General features: G+C 36.9%; 1 protein-coding gene across 1 annotated transcript in view; it reads left to right on the top strand.

Moving 5' to 3' along the window:
* The first annotated feature begins 3,038 nt into the window (after positions 1–3,038).
* The window catches only part of LOC134649375 (angiotensin-converting enzyme), a 265,129-nt gene continuing 241,848 nt past the window's right edge, over positions 3,039–26,319 (top strand). Inside the window, exons 1-7 of the mRNA XM_063504100.1 lie at positions 3,039–3,675; positions 20,451–20,609; positions 21,188–21,428; positions 24,023–24,105; positions 24,421–24,627; positions 24,859–25,028; positions 26,159–26,283. Coding sequence (XP_063360170.1) covers positions 3,094–3,675; positions 20,451–20,609; positions 21,188–21,428; positions 24,023–24,105; positions 24,421–24,627; positions 24,859–25,028; positions 26,159–26,283 — 1,567 coding nt within the window. The 5' untranslated portion in view covers positions 3,039–3,093. The remainder of the gene's footprint in view (positions 3,676–20,450; positions 20,610–21,187; positions 21,429–24,022; positions 24,106–24,420; positions 24,628–24,858; positions 25,029–26,158; positions 26,284–26,319) is intronic.

Raw genomic sequence — 26,319 nt, 5'->3', positions numbered from 1 at the left:
TAAAAAAAAAAGACATAATCTGAATCAAAATACCAATATTCTAACAGTAATATAATACATTAGCAGTTCATTATTATACCTACTTACCTCTATTGTTCGAATCACAGCCATGTCCAAGTCCATCGGCGATGGTAATTAATTGCTTACTATTAGGCGATTCATCTCCTCGTTTGCTTCCTATACCATAAAAAAACAAGTAAACATTTGTTATTTTATGTTGAAACTCAAGATGTTCATAACAGCGCCGAGCGGTATCAACATCTCTAAAACATATCGCAAGTTTCTCGTCAAGTACTGACGCGGGCGCAGCTTGTCGACGCGATAATGTTAAATAATAATATGCCTTAGCGTTACTACTGTTTTATCTGTAGATTGCTATATTGCTCACCTTCGAGGTAAACTATACATATTAAAGCAGATCAGGACTTATTTACCTATTTAAAGATTATGAAGATATCTATAGAAATAATCTTAGGTTAGGGGGTGCACGGGTGCCATAAGCCTTCAGTAATAAGGCTTAATCTCTTTAAGTACGCCAAGAAAAGCTTTAAAATAAAAGTTGTAATTTTCGTTGGGAAAAAGTAAAAAAAAGACCTTTTTTTTTCGAATTTGACCAAAACTTATAATATATAATTTCTTTTAATCTGTCGGGTTTAATTGGAGCACGGTGTATATTACACCTTTTGTGATCTTTATATACTTCCCACATGCGGCACTTCAAACATGTGTTCTATTTTCGAAGAGTAAGACTGACATTCGATTGTCATTTCTGAACCGTCAGCCTGGCAAAGGGTTAAATACGTTAAAGTGAGGTAGGCCGACCAATAACCGCGTATCTTTGTTTTTGTGACATTTCGCAACGGACGCACTTTTGTCGCCCAAACACAAAGCAGGCCACGCCGCGGTCATAAACCCGTCACGTTCCATTTCTTGCCTTATCAATACTTTCACTTGTTTTTTCTTGCCTGTTATCTAATGTTCGTAGGAGTGGTAGGTAAGTAAAAGTTACCTTTGTCATCTGGGTCAACACGTTAGGGACAACCGGCGTTTTTTTGTAAACATAATAAAAGTTACATTTTTCCAAGAAAAATCTTTATAAATGCCGATAAGCAAAGAGTACGAAAATATAGCTTCCACTTGCTCCAGCCCTGCGCAAACGCACAACGTGTCATAATATTGCGCAACGGTTAAGTGCGTTATACAATCTTATTTACATTTGGAAACTGTCCCGGGGGATACTTAGGCACTGCTTATGACGTGTACCGGATACATGTGCACACGTAAATAAGTAAATCATTAAGAAAGTTATGCAACATTTGTTTTTGTGTCGTGCGTATATTAAGTACAGTCGCCATCAGATATATCGGAGCGGCTAAGGCGCTCACAAATATCTGAACACGCCTCTTGTCAGGGCGTTAGAGTGCGTGTTCAGATATTGTGAACACCTCGGCCGCTCCGATATATCTGATTACGACTGTACAGCGGGAGCTACTAAGACAATTCAGATGAATGAAGTGTCCTTTAGTACGTCTTTACAGTCCAGACGAATTAGGCTATATTTTTACTGAGTTCTAAAAGTAAGCACGTTCTATAAATACCTAAGTTTTTGTTTTATTTTTGAATTATAAATGTATACTTTTGAACAATACAATGTGAGACACAAAACAGATATTTAGTCGTAATCAGATCTTCAGTTCAGTAATTACTGTTAGACCTCATTAACAATTTTTCCATAATGTTTCCGAAACTTTTTTAAAGTAGGTATGAGTTAAGGTTATTGCTACTTTCCTGTGGACATCAAATTATAAACGGACTTTAAAGCAAAATTTTCGTACTAAATCCTTATACATCTATATGTTAAAACTTTCTGCTTCTTACAATTTGTATGATGAGTCTTAGAAAAATGGATCCATATATATCATTATCAAAGGCCCAAAACTTTGATAGGTGTTTTTAATTTTTTAGCTTTAGTATTAGTTGTACTTAATTTTAGTTTTTATATTCATTTTATAACACTTATTATGCAATAAATGAGTTATTTCCCATTAACTTTTGTAATGTCCGATCCGGTTTTCCTGAACGTTTTTGACCCATATAATTCTTAAGCTCAACTTACAAGTCATACGTAAGGAAAACAGAAAGCCTGGAAAACATTCCATAGTAATCAAAACCCACGAAATTAATTAAAGTAGCAATTAACAGGCATATTAAGCACAATGCCGAGGATACACTGGTAATTAATAATTACCACGCTTTATGTTCTATTCTATTACGGTGGCAACATTGTTATCATTTTCAATGTCGGTTCCAATTAATATTGTAACTTGCAAGTTTAGATTATTAAAAGCTGAGTAGGTACCAATCTTACATTTGTGTGTTAAACAGAACGTTTTGCATATCATAAATTACCTACGCTTTTTGGTTTTAGTATTTGATGTTTGAAAAATTCTTAACTAAACTAAGTAAGTGATTCGAACTTTAAGATGCGTAAAATATTACTTAGAATCTTAATATTTGACGTGTACCTTAAAGTTCGAATCGGGCCGAGAGTTGAGGTGGGCTTTTACAATATAATTATATTTACTTTTTTCTTTCATCATGTCTAAATTCTCATACTAAAATATTTGAAAAAACTCTCTTCAGTTAGGTACTTTCAAATTTCAGTAAACATCAAAATAAGAGCAATTAAAATATATTTTCAAATAAATCGCAAGTCTTCACAGTTTTTTTTATTGTTGACCATACTAAATTTTGTGTTAGTTTGCAACAAAGCAATTAAAGTACACATTTCGCAGTATACAAATCATATTGAGTATAATAAACTCGAACCATGAAGCCAAAAAAATAGATGGATGTTCATAAATACGCACTTTATATGCCTGACTGTTTATTAAAACGCGCCGCGAATTCCAAACGATTCACGACCCTCAAAAATTCTAATCATAAACTCATTTCGCACACTTAACCCCCAATTTATCGCCCTGTCATACTTGATTAGCTTAAACAATTATATCGTTACCTCGTCCTTCCAAGTCTGCAGCCCGCTTCACACGCTCAGTTGCCTTCGCGACACCAGCACAGCACCACGCGAACATGGCGGGTGTACAAAAACTTTGTTTATTTGTTGTACTAATACTTCAAGTTAAAGGGGATCCGGATCCTCAGTTAGACTTACCACCGATACCCCAAGTTTCGACGCAGAGGAATTTTGGATACGGTCTTCTGTCAAGCACTCCAAATAATTTCCAGTACAGTACCCCTCGACCTGTTTCTAGCACTACAGGAGTATACCCAGTGTCTTCCACCCCTTATAATGCGGGGATTAGTCCGGATATTAATAACAATGGATTCCCTAACTTGGATTATGGGAATAGAAGGAATCCGAGCTCAACTGGACGTCCTTATGACAATGATGATAGAATAGATGTCAACAATGACCCTAATTTTAGGAGGAACGATCCAGGCTTCGCGAGGAATGACCCTAATTTTCTTGGAGCGAATCCTTATGATATAAGAGGGAATGGGATAGATGATAGATTAGAGAGAGTGAATTTACAGCAAGTGAGGGAGTTTCTGGCCCAGGCGGATGAGCAGGCATCGAAGGAGTGTACTAATAATGTGGCTGCCCAGTGGAACTTTGAGACTGAAGTTACTGATGCTACTCAGCATGCTGCGGTGAGTACGCTTTATCTTCTATTCATCTTCTGTTATCTTCTAGATATAACACTGATAGACAACGCACAGCTTAAATCGTTGAAGATTAATTTAACTTATTCATCAAAAAACGTAGAGCTATTTGGGCGTTTTCTAAAATAAATATTGAAAACCCGATTCTCCCAGATCCTGGTGTTTTTGGGTTCTTTCAACTCAGAATCACTAGCATATTCAATCCTAGTGATAAAAAAATGTCCCAAAATTTTGTATGAAAATTGTACATTCCACTACGTCACGTTACATACAAGTGAAAATTTTTCTCATACTAAAACCGTGACGTAATGGAATGGACATTTTGGGACATTTTTTTTTAAATGGTAGGATGGAGAGTGCTGTCGATTCTGAGTAGAATGAGCCCAAGAATGTCCAGATTTGAAAGAATCGGGTTTTCGATATTTATTTTAGAAAAAAGCCCATTTACAACAAAAAAAATCTTGATATGAATCCTAAGGGAGAAAATCGGAAGTTTTTCATGACTTTGCGGATATAGTCGCAAGTAGAGGTTAGTAAAGTCAATAAAACAAAGAACTCAATTGATTTCATGTGAAATTTACTCATTGAGATAGCATATTTGACTGGCATGCGACTATTGAAAAAATTTATGGCTTGTGCAAAATAAACTATTAGTTAAACAATAGGCACCACCGTGACTCAAACTACGTTTTCTGAATGCATTATGCAAATCGTTTATACTAAAACATGTACTTACAAAAAAATATACTTAGGGGGTGGAAAACTTGTTGCTAATATTTTAGACGTTTGTTGTTAGAGGTTTGGCATTGTTCATACGTTTTATCTGTGTATTTAATTTTGTTAAAAATCTCTGAAAAATAAATCTTGTTTCACAAAAATTACACAGGCCGTTAAATGTCATTTAGCATATTTTTATATCGATATAGATTTTAATTACTAATTAGCTTAACCTATAATAGAAAACTTGCAAATACGCCATGAACTACGAAACGGGTAATTTTTCAAACACTTTTGTATGGAAAATTACCCACAAACATCCCTCTTAAAGTATAAACTGTCATTCAATATAACTTGCTAACTATGTAAACAAAGGTTACTAGTAAATTTACATTTAGTGTCAATTTTAGTATGGCGGTTTGTTTACATAGTTAGCAAGTTCTATTGAATGACAGTTTAAATAGTACTTATCTTAAAAACTTAACTACTTATACTTAAATAGGTATGATAAACGAGACAAACGAAAAGCTAGTTCCATGTTCTAACAGCAAACCTCAACTGATCATAGGTGGACCTTATGACGTTGCAATCTGGGGGCACGGTAGTGCCCCCGCCAAGTCGAGCGCGAAGCAAACACTGCCGTACCATCCTTTACTGGAACCATTTCGCCGCATTTTCAGGCCCCTATTTGAGAACCTCTGGATAAGACCAGAACGCAGAAATTTTCGTCATCCAGTAAGCTATAATCACATACTTAAAATCCAAAATTTCAAGTCTGTAGGTCATTTAGTTCTAAAGTTAAGCGAAAGCAAAGTTTCGCATTTATGACACTCATCCATTCACTCATGATCATCAGAATAGAATTAGTACTTCCCATAAACTCAGAGAGCTGAAATTTGGTACAGAGTTAGGGTTTAATGGCCACATAAAGGGTAAACCTAAAAATATTGCAATATCAGTCACGTTTTAAAGATCTAAGAAATAAGTAAGTAAGTTTGTAATCCTATATAAATATATGATATTACAAAGTTACTGTTGCAGTTCCTACAAATAGTAGGTAAAGTAAAGGTACACACACTATGATGTACGATGTAAGTATGAATGAAGATATGTTTAGTTATGATATGTGTATACATAGTATGGGTATGAGTGGGTGGGGATCTCATCTCTTTTTGTAGGCAATCCTTCTTTTCGGGTGAAAAGAAGGATTGCCTACAAAAAGAGATGAGATCCCATCAAAAACATTACATGTAAAAAAAGGTGCAAGTCTCGCAACACTTTTACTACAAAAAAGTTTTGAGATGTAATGTGAAACCAAGTCGGTTATTTTAATCAGTGCCAGGGGGTGTTAAAACCGTATCAATAAGATATCTTAGTTTGTAATACATATAATGACTTGGCAATCGCACATAATGCTTTACTCGTACCGTACTCGTAAATATGTGTAATGCTCAAACTGCAATTAGCGCTAGCGTTATGTTCAATTAGAATTATTTTTAATAGGTGACGATGATCCTTTTGTCATTATGCAGCCGTGCGATGGCCAAGTCATTATACGTATTACAAATTAAAGATATCTTATTGATACGGTTTTAACACCCCCTGGCACTGATTAAAATAACCGACTTGGTTTCACATTACATCTCAAAACTTTTTTGTAGTAAAAGTGTTGCGAGACTTGCACCTTTTTTTACATGTAATGTTTTTGATGGGATAAGGTTTACAAATCGTCACTTAACTGACAACGTCATTCACGAATAGAATAGTCATTAAACTAACGACGTTTTGTTTTCGCGATTATCATCGTATAAACAATACACGTATGAAAATGACGTGATTTTAATGTAGGCCTGGGAACCGTCTCCTGGGTTACCTCTGAACTCCTGCTTGTTGCGAACGCAACCTTTATTTGTATAAAATCTCAATACCTATATTCCTAATGCAGTAGCTAAACGCGGCCGTCGGGCTCGGCTAGTATTCGGAAGCTTTTCTTAAGCACCAATAGGAGCGCTCCACATACTTTGTATCGCGGCCAATTAGCGGCACCTAAATTTAAACCACCTTTTGTACTATTCAAATTATGCAAATCACTCTCTCATCAGCCTTCATACAATAACTACACCACTTCTACATTTAACCGTTTTGGCAAGAACCCTTGTAAACCAGTACTTGGAAAATTATATCAGTTCACTATAAGAATTGAAGCTTTTTATTTGAGTCGTCGAGCTCCTGACCTGCACGGCGGCTACACTGCTTAAAAGGTACTAAAAGAGCTATTAGAAATATAAAGTACTGTACCCCTAGTGTACATTTCATTCGATAGCGTGACGTGACGATCGCGTTTGCGTTATCATTTTGTATGGGGTTTTGAGTTTCAAAACGTCCCGCTTGGCGCGCTGTTGAAAATCCCATACAAAAATAGACAAAACGCGGTAATGTTAAGGTAAAGGTAGTGGGAAAGTTTAAAAATGAAATCATTAATTTCCATTCAGAAATCACGTATAGATTTCAATTTGTTAGCAATAGGATTTTTTTAATATTTTTTTATTACATCGTCTTGTACCCACATAAACTTGTAGGAAAGCACACAATGTTTAAGTAATTATCTTAGCCATATATTTAAACATACAAAGTTGTATTTATGGAAAGTTTCCGGGTCTCTCCCACGCCACGGCACAATGGTCGATATCACCCGTTTCCTCAGTCTTCACTTGTTTTTCTGATAAGAGAGCTGTATTGTTACACTTTAACACATAAAGTCAAATCGTAGGCTAACATCGCAAAACTTGTTAAAAGAGAGATCACTTTGAAGAGGTTTGCAACTTTAGCTAACAACACATAAAGTTGAAAATCCATTCACTCAGTCTAAGGGAGATAAGAGTTTGTGAAGTTAGTCGAAAACATTCTTAGTAAAAGGTATCTTAGAGCAAGACGCTTACGCCATTATTCAATAGGGCTGAGTCAAATAATAACGTTTTCGACGTAAGTGCATTTAACATAAGGTCTATTTTCCCTTGAAACGACTGAGAAGTTCTAGATGTCATTTACGTCTTTATAAATGAAACGGTAGAGTGTCTTATTGTCTAATGTAGTTGCTTATGCATTTCTAGTTAATACCTTAATGTCGTACCCTTTATTAGTTATCTTGTAAAGTGAACCTTATGCTATTTGAATTAAGGTTGCTATAATTATTGGATTAGTTAAAACACGAGGTTTGAACAAGTTTTAAAATAAGATTTCTTATAGTACCTAATTTAGTTTAATTACAACTTTATTACAAAGTAAAAGAGTTGATTTTAGATAAAGATAACATAAATGGAGTAATTACTGAGGAATGAACTTTTCTCGCGATTGTGATTGACTTTACGTTCACACTTACTTAAACTATAATTATTCCGAGATAGTTAATGGTATACAATTGTTGTTGTAATGGAAATTGCAAAAATCTAAAAAAAAACCTACTTTAATGCGAATTACTTATTACCGACCCACACCGGCTTCGCACGGGTTACACAAAACCTTAACCCTAAACCTTCCTCAGGATCTTCCTCACTCTATTGATGGGTGAAAACTGCATAAAAATCCGTTCAGTAGTTTTCGAGTTTATCGCGAACAAACGTACACACGAACAGACAGACGCGGCTGGGGACTTAGATTTTATAAGGCGTATTGATGAGATTGCGATTACGTACAAGATGAGTATGAATGTTGATTTCACCGAAATAATATCGTGATTTGTATACAATTCTGTTTTGTTAAAAATTAAAAATCAATTAAAAATACAATGTAATTAAAGGCCTTTTTTATGTCTCCCAAAGGCCCGGTAAAGGATGACTTACGTTAGACCGGGCCGAGTCCGGGCCGGAACTTACGGCGCTTACTTTTCTATCTTAGGACACCTGTTGACCAAGATATCATAAACAATAAGGTTTATCAAATAGGTACTATCATCTACCTATTCATCTCTTCCAAACATCTTATAATAGCCGGAATTATAAACAATTGATAATCAGTTCTAATGAAAACATTATTCCGACCTACAAACAAAAACTAAAGGTCAAACGACAAAAAAGGCAAATAAGTCGTGTCATATTCAAGTACATACATGGATCATAGTTCCCACGTTATGGGTTGTAACAAACAAATTAATATAGATAAAGATCTGTGTGTAATCATGCTAAATATATAGGCTAATTCGAAGTGCACCTGACATATAACCGATATTAGAATGATATTGGAATCATATCAGTTAGCTGTCATTCGCGCGGGCGTCTCGGGTGTGTAATACTTATGCGGACAAGTCTAAGCGAATGACCGCTATCCTAACTGATATAATTCCAATATCATTATTATATCGGTTAGAAGTTAGGTGCACTTTCGAATTGGCCTGTTAGATAGATGTAGGTAGTTGTATTTAATGATTGTCGTTTATAATAAATAGGTTAGGTATTATTTGCGTGATTGTACACGATCGAGAAATAAGGGTAATAGGTACATAATTCAAGAAAAAAATCATGACACATACCTAGTTACTTAAGTGATAGTAAATTTACAGTCGAGGTATTAAATATCGACATGGAAAAAGAGACAAAAATATGTGTACACGACTTTATTGTCCATATGTTAAGATAATGTGTACCTAATTATGGCATTCTGTTCGAGATAAATAAAAAGCCGGCCAAGTGCGAGTCCGACTCGCGCACAGAGGGTTCCGCACCATCAACAATAAAACAAGCAAAAAAACGGTCACCCATCCAAGTACTGACCCCGCCCGACGTTGCTTAACTTCGGTCAAAAATCACGTTTGTTGTATGGGAGCCCCACTTAAATCTTTATTTTATTCTGTTTTTAGTGTTTGTTGTTATAGCGGCAACAGAAATACATCATCTGTGAAAATTTCAACTGTCTAGCTATCACGGTTCGTGAGATACAGCCTGGTGACAGACGGACGGACGGACGGACGGACGGACAGCGGAGTCTTAGTAATAGGGTCCCGTTTTTACCCTTTGGGTACGGAACCCTAAAAATAGCACACTATACAAAGTTGCACCAAATTGACCCAGGTATTTATATTTTATATAGAATTTGTAAACCGAAATTAATTGGACTCACTCTTATTCAACTTCCAAAACAATATTGATTTGTTACAGTTCTTACAAACTCCAGTAGATCAATAGATCGATGATTAGTAAATCGCAAGCTTACCGAATATCCGTCCGCCATTGTTCTGCGGATGTCACGGCTGTCAACGATTCAGACTCTTTTGTAAGCTGTGTCTGAACAGCAACCATCGAGGGACCTTGGTCAACTCTGAGGCCCTACGAAAAACGAAAATATGAATGTCCTTATCTGCCATTCTGCTCGAATAGAGCAATAGAGCTGCAAGAGCGATAGAGGCAGATAAACTTTTCTGATTTTTCGATATTGGCGGTAACGATCTGAAACAGGCATTCGATAAGAGTAGGACCGAGCTAACTCTTCACAGCTGGTTAAAGTGTAGAAGTGCACCATAAACGTCAAATTTGTGTATTTTTACTTATGCTCAAGCTTATGAATGATGTATTATCGGTTGATGTTCCAAAATAACAAACTTTGGGGTAGATAAACCTACTGAAAATACAAAATAAAATCGAAATCAGTCAATATAACCTAGATTTGAATTGCTTGTGACCTTAACTATCAGTAAATAGAAACACAAGTTACAACCTTAAACGTGACCTAATTCTTAAGCTCATTTGTAGGTAAGTCATAAGATCTTCATAAAGTCATTAATCTCAAACGCATTTGACAAATCAATAACTCAAAACAAAATGGATCCCCATTCAAAATGGCTTCCGCGCTTGTCACAGAACTGAACAATGAGATAATTCATTTTCCAAGGCTGATGCATTGTATGGGCCATTATATAAAGGATAAGAATTTTAACGGCTTTGAGACCTTATTCGTGATAATTTTATTGTTTATTTGTTTTTGGTGTTGGTCTTGGGTTGACCAGTAGAATATTTGGGTTGTTTTCGTATCAATTTTATTCGGGGAAGTTCTAAAAGCAAATCATTTTCTGTTGAACAGTTTAGATTATTGCTGGTGTGTGGTAAGTGTGGGATACTATGTAATTTGAGAAAGTTCTGAAAAACTAAGGAAAAATCGGAAAAGCTGGTAAAGGTATGAAAGATAGGAATCTATATTCCATTGCCTAGGAAAAGATTGATTTTCGTTCCGACATGCATTAAATTATATTTTACAGTAATTATTAAGGTTCGTTGGGATATTCTGATTAGGTTTGGTGGTAACATCGCACGTTTCTTCTTTTCTATGACGCAACAGGAAACATCAAAATTGATAGGCACCTATAGCGGCCAGAAAAATAACAAATAAAAAATATAATAGAGGTCGACAAAAGGACCTCATAAAAAAAACTATAACATGGTCAGCGAAAAACGTGACGACAATGCTCTAGTTTTTGCGATGTTTATAATGTACAGAGATTTGGAGATTTTTTGCAATACGTGTCTAAAAGATTTCTTTGAAGTGGTAATTAATAAGATTTTTTATGCGCAGTAAGTTATTGACTAGGTATTGTGGTCGATAAACTGATTAAACAGGATATTACATTTATTTTAAGTATTTGAGCTTTCCGTTGAATGCAACAATAATGATCAAGAAAAAAATCGTGACTTCGAGGACCTATAATGGCAAATATTATTACTATCTCAACTAACAAAACAAATATTATGCAATGTATAATAATGCCACATTAATACACATATTTGTCGAGATGTCAGCAGGGTTAACTCATGTGTTCATATTTATGACTGCACTAATAACAGATATATTGTCTATGACATAACGCTTTATTACGTGATTCATAGAGTCAGTACTATTGTGACACGGAATCGTTTTTAGGGTTCCGTAGCCAAATGGCAAAAAACGGAACCCTTATAGATTCGTCATGTCTGTCTGTCTGTCCGTCTGTCTGTCCGTCTGTCTGTCCGTCCGTATGTCACAGCCACTTTTCTCCGAAATTATAAGAACTATACTGTTGAAACTTGGTAAGTAGATGTATTCTGTGAACCGCATTAAGATTTTCACACAAAAATAGAAAAAAAACATTAAATTTTTGGGGTTCCCCATACTTCGAACTGAAACTCAAAAACGTTTTTTTCATCAAACCCATACGTGTGGGGTATCTATGGATAGGTCTTCAAAAATGATATTGAGGTTTCTAATATCATTTTTTTCTAAACTGAATAGTTTGCGCGAGAGACACTTCCAAAGTGGTAAAATGTGTGTCCCCCCCCCTGTAACTTCTAAATTAAGAGAATGATAAAACTAAAAAAATATATGATGTACATTACCATGTAAACTTCCACCGAAAATTGGTTTGAACGAGATCTAGTAAGTAGTTTTTTTTTTATACGTCTTAAATCGCCTAAATACGGAACCCTTCATGGGCGAGTCCGACTCGCACTTGGCCGCTTTTTCTAGTACTAGTACTTATTAGTCATAACTTTGACGTCAGGTCGATTAAAGGGATACAGAATCCTTCATTATGTTGCAGTTAAAGCTAGAAATAACTATGTTGCCCAGCCTTTTCCAATTTCATACTCATTTATGAATTCAAACAATAAAACATGTCTCAAATTCTTGAAATTTAAAGTAAAAAAAGCGGCCAAGTGCGAGTTGGACTCGCCCATGAAGGGTTCCGTATTTAGGCGATTTATGACGTATTAAAAAAACTACTTACTAGAGTTACTAGATCTCGTTCAAACCAATTTTCGGTGGAAGTTTACATGGCAATGTATATCATATATTTTTTTTACTTTTATCATTCTCTTATTTTTGAAGTTACACACACATATGGAAGACACCACTTTGGAAGTGTCTCTCGCACAAACTATTCAGTTTAGAAAAAATGATATTATAAACCTTAATATCATTTTTGAAGACCTATCCATAGATACCCCACACGTATTCTAAGTATGGGGAACCCCCAAAATTTATTGTTTTTTTTCTATTTTTGTGTGAAAATCTTAATGCGGTTCACAGAATACATCTACTTACCAAGTTTCAACAGTATAGTTCTTATAGTTTCGGAGAAAAGTGGCTGTAAGATACGGACGGACTGACAGACAGACAGACAGACAGACAGACAGACAGACATGACGAATCTATAAGGGTTCCGTTTTTTGCCATTTGGCTACGGAACCCTAAAAACATAGTCTGTGAAGTCCCATTTTATTTTGCGTAAGTGATTACTGATAACAAACAAGCCTCTTTGAAGGTCACCGTAAACAAATGACTTCTATGTTCATTTACTCACTGCAGATACTATGAACGTTTACTCTAATTGATAACAATTAGAAAACCTATCCTGACCTTAACCTGCCTATCACTCTAAACTAACAAAATGCTCCTAAACACATCTTTATGACAACGGTATAAGGTACAAAGTCGATTGATTAGGTTTTTGAGTTAAGTTTGTAAAATTTGTTTCTAACTTCTTAAATACTACACCTGTTTCTGCTTTTGATCAAATCTGAACTCTACTTTAGTGCCGTGAGGTTGCTTTAAAAAAACTTGTTGAATAATATAAGATCTTTAGAAAGTAATTTGTCAATTCGCTACCATCTAACTGCACTGCACTCAAAGCCATCTTTATTCTCAACCGAATAAAATTGCAAATGGTTCAATATAGAGTTACTGTATATTATGTTGTTTGTATTTACTCGCAAATGAGTTGTTCAAATACAGAACGGTGCCATTCATTGACGCTCTATGAATGGTGTTGTATGCGACTGTTTCTTAGAGTAAAGAGCTTATTTTACACGAAAAATAATGTCAGTTACGTCGTTTTTGTTTTTAATTGGGTATTTTTGTTCGTAAACTTGAACTCGTTACGTGTCGAGTTGTTTAACACTTTTGTTGCCATTTGTTCTTTGAGTGCTTTTTGTTAGGTTGATGTTTTAGTTTTTTACGACTAACTTGTATTGTTTGTAAGTTATTTAGGTTAAATGCCTATGTAACTTCGATAAAAATGATGTCAGTATGTCACTATCAAGTTTTATGGATAGTTTGATAAAACAAAAAAAAATTAAAGACAAAACGTATTCTTAGAATCAATTGTTGTATTCAATGTATGAGTCATATATTATTAGCATTGAATGATTACCAATACAGTTAAAAATAACAAATGAAAATTAGTAAATCTCTCATATTTTTTAAGAGGCAAATATTATTGTATGGTTAACTCGTTCGCGTCTTAAATTTCGCAAAGTTAAGAGAATCAGAAGCCTATATATTAATTTTTACGCAACACCCTTACAGGAAATATACACTTTTTAGGTTTCCGTACCTCAAAAGGAAAAAAGGGAACCCTTATAGGATCACTCGTGCGTCTGTCTGTCTGTCTGCCCGACCATTCCCTCGCTGCTCTCCGAAACTACTAGGTCTAAAGTAACAAAACACTCAGCAAGAATTTAACCTCCCAGTTTGTTATACAATACATTAAATGCACAGAATCGCCACTTATCTTGTTAAGGCTAACCTTACCATCATCCACACAAATTATATAACATTCCCACGACTTGTTTATACTAAGTATCATATTATTAAACCACAGATCTATATTGGATTAGACGCATCATGTTATTCACGTGGTAATCCGGCACTGGGCTATAACCGCGAAAATCGAAGTCGTCAATTGCGGGTATTTTTCTCTGTCTCTCTAATTACGTCTTAATGTGAGTAAAAGAGAAATATCCCCGCAAATTGCGAATTTCGGTTTTTGCGGTTGCCCCCTGAGCATCGCTAGTTTTCGCCCCTTTTCCGTGCCTTTCCTAATTGTGAGAGTTTCTTTGGTACAATAAAATAACTAAGGCTATACGACGTACAATCAACCAATTTGATTCCTAGGACAATAGAACCATGTCATAATGATACAATTTGTTTGTCTTCTACGACAGTTCTTATTTGAATGATCTAAGTACTTGTGCCATGTATCTATCTAATCTAGTAGTTAGAAAGACAAGGTTACTACCTAGGATACTATAAATGACATTGTCTCTCTAACTGGATACTATAGGTAACTAGGCCACTGCCTAGGAATCAAATTGGTTTACTGTGTACAACTTAGTCTGTCGGATCTGTCTGGCAGATGCCACATCTGAGATGTGTCTGGTATGCCTCATCAGACACATCTCAGACCACCATCTGACAGATATGCCTATCTGTCAATGTATGACTGAAAGTAAGCACAGATGTAGTCTAAAGCAATGTATGATCTTTTTTAAACAAAGCATAATATTATTAAACCAAGTATTTGTGTGCAAAGCGTTCGTGTCACAATTGTAACACTTTTTGTGTCAATTAGATAATTTGTGTATTGTGTGATTTGGATTTCTTCCGCGCTTACTTTAAGGTCGCTAAATTGAGGCAGAGGACCCTGGAGATCCGGAGAAGTTATATTATTACGACTTGGTTTCTTATGATTGTAACGATCAACAATTCAACATAGGTGATTTTAAGTCAAAATACCTATTTAGTTATCATATTAACGCGTAAAATTTTTTTAATAGCCCTGCGTTGTACTCCTTTAGCCACCCGCACGTTTAAACTTGCCAAAACAAATGCAATTTTGATATGTCAAAATTAAGACTCAAAATAGAATGGAATGGGAGATATTTTTATAAGCCTTTGGGCGGGTAGAGGTTAGACATATTTTACAAGGATAGCCTCTAGTTGATCTTAGCGGATAACACAATTCCTGCAGCTTATTTTAAAATCTCAATTGATCCCAGAAATGAACAGAGACCAAGGAAGATGAAAAACGAGTAAGACGAATTAAATTAAGAGGGGGTAGAGGAGGGTAAATTTTCAGATTCTGTCAAATTACCCCATTACACACACAAACGCAGCCCACGCACACTACCTCAATTTACTGGTCAGTGACCCCCTAATATTTTTTTTTAAATCCTCTTTTGAGTTTGGTATTAACCATACCTCCTTTGAAAAATTCAAACTGTCAAATCGTTCCTCTGTAAGAAGACAGACAAAAACACGTTTTATATAGCTTTCCTTGTTTGTTCATGTCATATGTGACGTACTTAAACGCAAATAATCCAAATTCATTTCGTTGTTGACTTTTGTATTAAGATAGGTACAAACAACAACACTCTTAAAAACAGAACGTCGGTGGAAAACGAGTAAGACGAATTAAATTAAGGCGTAGACAATTTACAAACTTTGTCCAAAGAAAATAATGACAAAAAAATAACAAGACGAATAAAGAACGAGTGACGAATACAGAGTGACATGAAAAAAGGACTAAGGGTAAATTCCATTTCTGACCGCAGCTGCACTACTGGTACTGAACGCGCCGCTGTTACTGTCAATTTCCATAGTAAAATTGACAGTAGTGCAGCTGCGGTTGGAAATGGACTGGCACTTTAAACAAAAAACCAACAAGAGGAGCGATGATGATACCGTTTCAAGTATAGTCCATGGACCAAGAGGAATTTCCTGAATTACAAGGTCAGAAATCAATATAGATGAGGTCAAGGTCTGATCCAGAACCATTCATTGCGGTCAAATCTTGCCTCACCGAACAAATGCAAACAGTTTGACAACTGTCAAACGCCACACACTCGCACATTTCGTCTTCATTGCGCAGGCGCGTGGGAATGTCCTTACCACAATGCTATTAGAATTAATGGCCGCTTCATTATGCGGCATTGAGGGGTTTTCCTTACGAGAGGACAGTATTTTATCTATGAGCTGAGCCCTTAACATAAACCACGAAATAAATCTATTAAAACGGCTTATATCGCGTATATTGAATTTATAATAGCTACATCCCGACATTTCGAACCCTTTACAGCGTTCGTGGTCAGCGGAGGTCACCCGTTGAACACGAACGCTATATAATCCGTTTTAAAGGTTTTATTTCATGAGTCACTATCGCGGTAACCGACGACAATATTATACAAGCACGAGCTATTTTATTTACAAGCTTTTATTTAACTTGCAATGTACCCATGTACCTATGTTTGTTAGGGTCAAATCCTGCAAGTAAAATTTAACCCACTTCCCGGTTTCCGATGAAGCTGAAAATTTGCATACGTGTGTAAGTCGGGTGAAAATACCATGGAGCTGATCTGACGATGGAGACAGGAGGTGGCCATAGGAACTCTGTGATAAAACAACGCAACCTAATTGTGTTTCGGGTTTTTAGAATTGCAGTGTTGTAAGTGCGTTGCCGTTGTTTAAGATGGTAGTGCGCTCTTTTCTTGAAGGATAGGTCATAACATCGGTCCGGAAATACTGCGGGTGACAAAAAATTGCATAATAATTATACCTAAAAAATTATCAGCATTTTTCCGAGTTCCATCTTTTGGAACATCCTATATCTCAGATAGTTAAAGATTTTCCTGCCAGTCTTAAACGTCACGGCTATTAAACAAAAGATTAAGTTTTAATTGATAACTTGATGCCTTAAGATGCTATTTGTATGTAAAATCCGTCATTTGAGACAATAGTGGAAAACCATGAGATCATGATGTCAGCAACAACTTTAAACGAATCAGTTAAATTGAATTCTTAGTTTTTATCTAAAGCAATGGGAACTGAAAACAAATAAATGTTATCTTTTAGATTATCTTACCCATTTAATTCTAATTGCTTAGGTTAGAATTACTTTTGCAGTGAAAATGACTTAACAAAACATTGCTACGCGATATACAAGGTGTAACAAGAATAGGGTACCTAGTAGAAAAACGTAAAGTCTATTTTTTTATTCCGTAGACTAAAATGACATTTCATAGTATGAACATCATGTGTCATTTCATACTATGAAATGTCATTTTAGTCTACCGAATAAAAAAATAGACTTTAGTCAGCAGTTATTTTTAGAATTCTATTTTAAAACCCGTATAAAACTATGAAGAGTAGGTAATTTGATCGTGACTAGGTACGTCACATGCTAGTGTTTCATATAAATTCCATAGTAGCAAAATCGTTTTGACAGTTCGAAAAAAGACACTCATTTGACTGGTACCTAGTCAAATACCATATTCTGGGGATCAGTTTAAGGGCATATTCGGTAGCATGTCCTATACCCGTACCATGAGTCACTGACAGTGTCAAAACTGACGTAAACGCTCACTTCTACGTAATTTACTGCCTGTACGTCTTGCTCGCACTAATATGAAAGTATGAGCGAGATGCATAGAAAGTAGGTTACGTTCTCGATGTTATGTCACTGCCAAACTGCTGGTAGCCACACTGATAATGATAAGGAAAAAGTCGATTTTTTTTAAATTAATTAAACATTTAGGCGTGGTGTTCAAAGGGTTAAGGACAATTTTCCAACAACCAGCCATTTTCCATGACTGATCACAGGCTCTTGTAATGATAGTCATCTCACGTCATGGCTCACCGTGTCACTTTGATTATCTTGACTCACCGGTAATCAAAACAGCTTAATCATTAAAAAAAACTTAATTGCATTGTTGCAAGTGCTATCCATCTTGCTGTGATTCATTTTTAGGGTTCCGTAGCCAAATGGCAAAAAACGGAACCCTTATAGATTCGTCATGTCTGTCTGTCTGTCTGTCTGTCTGTCCGTCCGTATGTCACAGCCACTTTTCTCCGAAACTATAAGAACTATACTGTTGAAACTTGGTAAGTAGATGTATTCTGTGAACCGAATTAAGATTTTCACACAAAAATAGAAAAAAAAAACAATAAATTTTGGGGGTTCCCCATACTTACAACTGAAACTCAATTTTTTTTTTCATCAAACCTATAGGTACGTGTGGGGTATCTATGGATAGGTCTTCAAAAATGATATTGAGGTTTCTAATATCATTTTTTTCTAAACTGAATAGTTTGCGCGAGAGACACTTCCAAAGTAGTAAAATGTGTCCCCCCCCCCCTGTAACTTCTAAAATAAGAGGATGATAAAACTAAAAAAAATATATGATGTACATTACCATGCAAACTTCCACCGAAAATTGGTTTCAACGAGATCTAGTAAGTAGTTTTTTTTAATACGTCATAAATCGCCTAGATACGGAACCCTTCATGGGCGAGTCCGACTCGCACTTGGCCGCTTTTTTCTTTTTTGTGTATCTGCCTTGAAATGTTGTTAGGACGGACATCATTATTAATCATTGAAGTAAGTACTTGGATTTTGAAGGGCAATAAGGAAGTTTGCGATTTTATTACAACACAAACGATAAAACGAATGTACTGTGATAAGTTTAATATATTCCGCGGGACAAAAACTTTTATCATAGTATGAATTAAGACCATGCGAATTTTCCGTGAAATTTTCGTACTTTATCCATCCATATACTTATGCATGTTAAAACTTTCTACGCTATAAAAGTTTTATGATGACATAAGTCGTAGAAAAATGTATTAAAATTTTTCCACACAAGTTTATTTTTGTAACGTTCACCGAAAAGTTGCCGATTTTTCCGAACGTTTTTGACCTACCTATACTGGCTTATGAATAGGTAAAAATATCAGCAGGATAAGTAGATTCACACATAATATGTCATGACATATGGCGCCAATCTTTTACTAAGTATTTAATGCGCAGTTAGTGACGTATGCGCTCTAAATGTATCTTCAGAGACACAAGGCACCGAAGAAAACATATATGGTACTTAATATGTTGACGTATGCATCAACTCATAGTGCAACATTACATTCATAATATGAACTCATGAAATAACATTAAGTATGTTTAAAAGAAAGAGATATAATAAATATGTCATAATGCCAATTTGATTACCATTTCAGACAAATTTTAGTAATTCACCTGAACAGTTATAAAACTTGATCTTGCCTGTAACTTAATGTTTCCGACAGCTCAGTTTTTGACACGTTTCTAAAGTCTAAACCTACCCACGCTACTTAGCCCCTTTCAATGCCATGCAAATTTTCCTCACACCTCCTTTTACAGATGTCATAAACGACCGCCATTTCTGGCAGAATTTTGTCATGGTCCTAACGTCATGACACGTACGTTGACAAGCATTCGTCACGGTCAGACATTGTTGGGGTGGCCGTGACATCGTAGTTATCGTTTTTATTGTAAATTGTAACGCAGTGAGGCAAAAAGCCTTCTACATAGTTTATGTTATAGCAAAAGGGCAAGAGATGTACCTTAACTCGTCACGTGCCGAATATTATTTTTGATAATCATATGTAGCAATCGAAAATACACAATGCCGTTAGAATTTAATGAGATTAAGCAGATCTACAATTAAATATGTGGGAGACCCAGCTTTGCTCGGAAAACATAAAAACTCAAAAATGCGCGTTTTCCCAGATTTTTCGCCTCCGAAAACACTCGTATTAAAATTAAAATAAATTTCATCGAAATCGTTAGAGCCGTTTCCGAGATCCCCGAAATATATAGATAAATATATATATATATGTATATGTATATATATATATATATATATATATATATATATATATATATATATATATATATATATATATATATATATATATATATATATACATATATATATATACACACACATATATATATATATATATATAAATAAACAAGAATTGCTCGTTTAAAGGTATAAAATTTATTAAATCAGCTCTAAACACCGTTGTCAATAAAACTAATAAGTTTACTGAAAATGTTACCGTATAGGTAGTAACGGCACCAGTCATAAGAGTATAAGACATTTATGAGAAAATTTTGAGTATTTTCCAGTAAAATGTCTACCGCTTTGCGCGTTAAAAGTTGAATGTTCTGTCTGTCTTTTATGTTTTCGGCGTGTTTAATGAAATATATACCTACTAAAATTGGTTTTAACATAATAAACGACACAACTTTGGGAACAAATCATATTATTTTATTAAATATTCAGTTTCAGTTCTATATCAGTTTATAATTAACGAATTTATCATTTTTTTCTGCTCCATACAGCACAACCGAGGTTTAACTCACGATTTTACCACCTCACACAGGAAAGTTGATTCATAGACAAAGATTTTTTAAATGTTTTTTTTTCCAGTTGGACGCTCAACAGCGCTACACGCTGTTCCAACGAGGCCTCTGGGAGACGGCCCAGCAAATACCAAAAGGGGGGATCAGAGATTTCCCCACCTACAGACAGTTACGCATGCTGTCCATTATAGGACCCGCGGCGTTGCCACCGGATCAACTTGACAGGGTAAGTTGTATCTTGTATCTGTGCAAATACAAATACCAGAAGGGGTATCAGAGATTTCCCCACATACAGACAGTTGCGCCTGCTGTCCATTATAGGACCCGCGGCATTGCCACCGGATCAATTTGTATACACGTGCGATGAATAGAATAGAATTGAATAGAATTTCATTATTTGCCAGAACCACACCACCACACACACCACCACACCACCACCACCATTTTATGACCACATTTTACGTCGCAAGTTTCGCGCGGCGCGCCACATCTTTCATTTCCTTCTAATTTCTTAGCTTTTAAGCCTATCATTAATGAAATCAAGTATTTTTTATGAAATTGATTGTGACTGTAAAAATTGCTAAACTAATACTGCCCAATGAAGCATAACAGCCGATAACCATTGAAAAAGTCATTCAACTGTTTAATGCATTCTTACGCAACAAATTCATCATTCAATACATTCTATTTATTTATTTAAATGTCATTTGTATGAGTGGCACGGTTGTTGTTGTTTACCAGCTGTCGTGGTGAAAAATGCTTTGTTACTTTGTTTTATTTAAATTTCCTATCAACAATTTCCAGTATAACCGTCTCATCAACGACATGCTGGCGGTCTACAACAACGCCGAAATCTGCGCGTACAACGAGCCGTTCAAATGCGGTCTTCATCTCCAACCTGAGCTTCAACACACCATGTCACACTCCAGGGATTGGGACGAGTTGCAACATGTCTGGACTGAGTGGAGGAGAAACACTGGAAGGAGGATTAGAGATCTTTATGAACAATTAGTTGAGCTGACTAACCATGCTGCTCGACTTAACAGTAAGTTTTTCTAAAGTACCTTTCAATGTAGTATCTTCAGTAGATATCCAATACATCATGTCACACTTAAGAGATTGGGACGAGTTGCAACATGTCTGGACTGAATGGAGGCGAAATACTGGACGGAGGATTAGATATCTTTATGAGCAGCTGGTTGAGTTAGGGTACTTAACATTCCATTTCTGACCGCAGCTGCACTACTGGTACTGAACTAGATATGAGCGCCGATAGGCAGTTAGCCGGCGGCGGCGCGCCGGTCAAAATTGGTCGGCGGCGGCGGCGAATCGGCGGCGTGGCCTTGAAACACCTTCGATGAATGAAAAAAGAATTCAAACCAAAATTTTACCGAAAAAACATGTTTTTGCTGTAGGAAAGTTATGAAATAAATGCATTTTTTATTTTCAATGATAATTTATTGAATAATGGTACGAAAAAAAATGATATCGTATAAACTGTGGATAAGCGGTATCGCGCGGCATCAGAGGCGGTCTTAATCTTGGTGAGGCTCTGGCCGTAAGATCTTAGCGAGGCCCTTATCTTTTGAGCTAAGTTAAAAATTGTGAAATGACTGTATCAGGGAAACGTCTTGTCGACAGTCCAAAGAAAATCGAGCTCCGTCATTAACCAATATCGATTCAACAAAACCGATTTATGTCAAAAAGTGAGGCCCAACGCCGAGCTCCATGTAACACCGAAGACTTGATTTCGACGCCTCCCAATGCGAGGCCAGAGGATGAGCTGCAGGTAAGCATACAGCTAAGAATCGAACGCCAAGTGTAAGCTTGGCTGACGGCCGAACGCCTGGAGCGCCGATTGCGGCGCGCTTCTGTGCAAGGCCGAGCTGCAAGAGAGCAGAGCGAGGGCGCAGGCCGATAAAGACTGAAGCCATAGTGTTAAAGATCTGGAGCTTTCCTGCGGGCGCATTCGTGCGACGCCAAAGGCCGAGCTGCAATGGAGCTAAGATCGGATAAGGACCAATGCTCAAGCGTTTTAAAACAGGCCGAAAGTTGAGCTCCAAACAGGGCCAAAAACTTGCAGGTTCAGATAGCGGCTTAATTCCATGCGAGCGATGCAAGGCCAAAGATTGAGCTGCGAGAGAGCAAGGCTTGAAATTTAAACAGTGGCCAAGTTTAATTGAGACCGGATTCCGACGCCCTTCCGTGCGAAGCCAACGGCGGGACATTTGGACGTGGAAACGCTTAATATCTCAAAATTAACCCCCTTTTATGCCTTTTAAAGACTTTTAACCATGCTTGCAATGGTTAAATTCGCGGTAAATGACGGATGGTTAGCTGGCAAAATTAGTTAAGCATTGGATCGGTTAATCGGTAATCCAAAGATGTGGGTTCGAGTCTCACGTTAGCCAGAGTTGATCACAGTTAATTTTTTAATTGTGATTGACATATGTGTAGTGTATATTATATACAATCTATAAATTGTAATGTGGAACGTTCCACAATAAAATGGAAGGAAATCAGTATGTTTATTACAAGCATATTGATGTTAAAATTGATATTAAATCATTTCGTTTCCCCAAGACTAGTAGCGCGGTTACTAGACAGATAAGTTTGCATTTGCCTTCGATATTTTTGAATTATATGGGCCTAAAATACCTTGTGAATGCCTATAAACTGTTTGAAGTGGCGCCGTTAATGATCTAAACTCGAATAAAAAAATATATTAACTGATTCCGAAAGTAGTAGTAACTACCAAGGTCACACCGATGCCACGCCGATAGCGCAGCGTCGGCGGCGGCGGCGCGAAAATTTTGTCGGCGGCGGCGGCGCGCCGGCGCGGCGCTCATATCTATACTGAACGCGTCGCTGTTACTGTCAATTTCCATAGTAAAATGAACAGTAGTGCAGCTGCGGTTGGAAATGGACTGTCACCTTTAACAAACTATGCAGCTAGACTTAACAGTAATTGTAAAATTTTCTGGTTTAACTTCCCTCTGTAATATAGACTTCTCTAACCTAGACTTTACCAGGAACACTGGAAGAAAAATCAGGATTTTTTAAATAGAAAAACGCTTTAGAGAGGTTGAAATTTTCAAATTTTGTTCTAATTTTCATCTTAAAGGATGACTCACGCTAGACCGGGCCGGGGCCGGGCCGGAGCTTCCGGCGCTTCGTTTTCTATGGAAAGCACCACGTGATCACTGATCAGTCGTAAAATGACATGTCGGACGCCTCGGCACAGAATAAATAATAGTAATACTAAGTACAGAAGACTCACTCTCTAACAAAACGCGTCTGTTACGATCAGCACAGATATGGCCGCTAGGTGGCGACAGCGCCACGCGCGGCTTATGACTTTCCCCAAAAGTGGGGCCGAACGGATGTACTTTTAGCTAAGTACCTGTAGCAAAGCGACGAAATCGCGGAGTGAGACACGCCTGGCCTCGGTCCGGTCTAGCGTGAGTCATCCTTGAAGGTATTGTCTTAACATTTCTTGTAGGCGCATAACACTTATTGTAAACTACATTGATAACAAAATATACTTTCAATTCATCATCATCATCCTGGCGTCAATCCCAGCTGTGCCCCCGCGCGGGGCGCGAGGACCCGGGAAATATACTTTCAATTCGTTTGCAGATTTCACCGACGCCTCGGCTTACTGGATGTTCCCGTACGAATCACCGAACATGAGACAAGAAGTCGATGAGGTTTGGGAACAGGTATGTCATTAATTGTTAATGATGACTTTACCACAATTTGTCGTTGCAAATGCCATGCAAAGTTAACTTGGTCTAACTCTACGGTTCGTGGACCTTATCTTAAAAGGCATATAGTACAAATTTACTGTTAGGCTAAAAACGTATTATTATAAAATTGTATTCAAGCGCCACCTTTTTTACGAGGACTTTTATATAGTGAATGCTAAATGTAAAAAAAATTCTTCATGCCAGTTATTATGGCGTTATGATAAAAATGGATGTTTTTTTCTGCTCCTTAAAATTGATTAAATTAGACAAATAAAAACATATTTTCAGATCAAACCCCTCTACGAAGTCCTGCACGCCTACGTCCGCCGCCGGCTCCGCGAGGCCTACGGCCCCGAGCGCATCTCTCGTTCGGCCCCTATCCCAGCGCACATTCTTGGAGACATGTGGGGACAGAGCTGGGCAGGCATAGTCCCATTCACACTACCGTACCCTGGGAAGAACCTCCTTGATGTTACAGCTGAAATGAACCAACAGGTAGGTTGCCGTGAGGCCTATTGCTAAGCATCAAGAACCTTTTTACCCCCGCCGCTCATCCGTTGGACAATCAATATGCAATGCCACCCACTGATGCTTATGATAGCTATATCATTGTTCTCTTAGAAATCTCCAAAATCTAACTACATTTCGCAGATAAATTTCGAGAATTGCCCGCTCCATGTAATCTTTTTATAAACTTACTAAACGTATATTTCAATTAAATTCCAGGGCTTCACGCCACTGACGATGTTCCAACTGGCCGAAGAGTTCTTCGTCTCCATGAACATGTCCGCCATGCCAGCAGACTTCTGGCCCTTGAGCGTGATCGAGCAGCCCCCAGATCGTCATATCCACTGCCAACCTTCTGCTTGGGACTTCTGTAACAGACACGACTACCGGTAATTAGTCTAACCTTGTTATTTTCAACCTGTCTTTCAGAATCTCGCCTTTGATAATGTTTGAGCAGCCAGATCATCACTTTCACTGCCAGTCTTCTGTAACCGATTATCGGTAGGTTTAAACTTGTTGTGTTGAAAATTTCCGCCATGCCAGCAGACTTCTGGCCTTGAGCGTGATCGAGCAACCCCCAGACCGTCATATCCACTGCCAGCCTTCTGCTTGGGACTTTTGCAACAGACATGACTATCGGTGCGTATTTTAAACTTATATACATTGAACCTATGTTATTAAATTTCTGACCTTTCGCGTGATCGACCAACATGCTGCCTTCTGCTTCGGACTTCTACCGATATGACAACCGGTACGTTTATATATGTTGTGTTGAACACCATGCCACCAGATTTCTGGCCTCTGAGCGTGATTTAACAACCTTCAGACCATCATATCCTTTGTCAGCTTTGTCTTTCGGGCTTTTGCAACAGATACGATTATTGGTAATGGTTTAAACTTGCGTTGAACTTGTCTGCTATGCTTTTTCTTTATTTATTTATTTATTCAGTTAGCTACAACAAAAATATCTAACTAATTTACAAAGTATCGTTAAACCCGTGAGATTTTGTCTCGATACTCCATTCTACAGCAGATTTTGTACAAAAATGAATTATCTTATAACAAAAACAACAATACTATTCAATTGTTCATAACAAGCTTGATTATCCTGTTAACCTTTTGTATGGGTGTTCTGCAACAATAAGACCCCAGTGAGGTGTAAATTTTAAGGCAAACAAAATTTAGCGCTTGTTTTTGATGTAGGGTATACTTAACACTCGTATTAAGTCCGTCAGCCATATTTGCTGTCATAAGCTGTCAGTTAATATCTAACTGACAGCTTATTTTATTATTTATACTAGCGACTCGCCCCGGCTTCGCACGGGTTAACAAATTATATATAAACCTTCCTCTTGAATCACTCTATCGATTTGTTTTATACTATGTAGTGAAGTAAACTAGTGAAATAAGTATTTACTCTTATTCTTGGAATGAAGGGGAGGCTCTGTACAAAAATATCCGTAATATTTTCAGAAGTTTACTTACCACTGGAAGCTCACACTCCGGTTGTATGTTACAGCATCAAAATGTGCACCCACGTGGACATGAAGGACCTGATCACCGCCCACCACGAGATGGCTCATATCCAGTACTTCCTGGCCTACAGGAACCAGCCCAAGGTGTTCAGAGACGGGGCTAACCCAGGTCAGTGATATTGATTTATACTTTTATTCGAGGAAT

The sequence above is a fragment of the Cydia amplana genome, chromosome 7 (genome assembly GCF_948474715.1).
Source record: "Cydia amplana chromosome 7, ilCydAmpl1.1, whole genome shotgun sequence".
In the NCBI taxonomy this organism is placed as follows: Eukaryota; Metazoa; Arthropoda; class Insecta; order Lepidoptera; family Tortricidae; genus Cydia; species Cydia amplana.
This window is presented reverse-complemented; position numbering and strand designations above follow the sequence as displayed.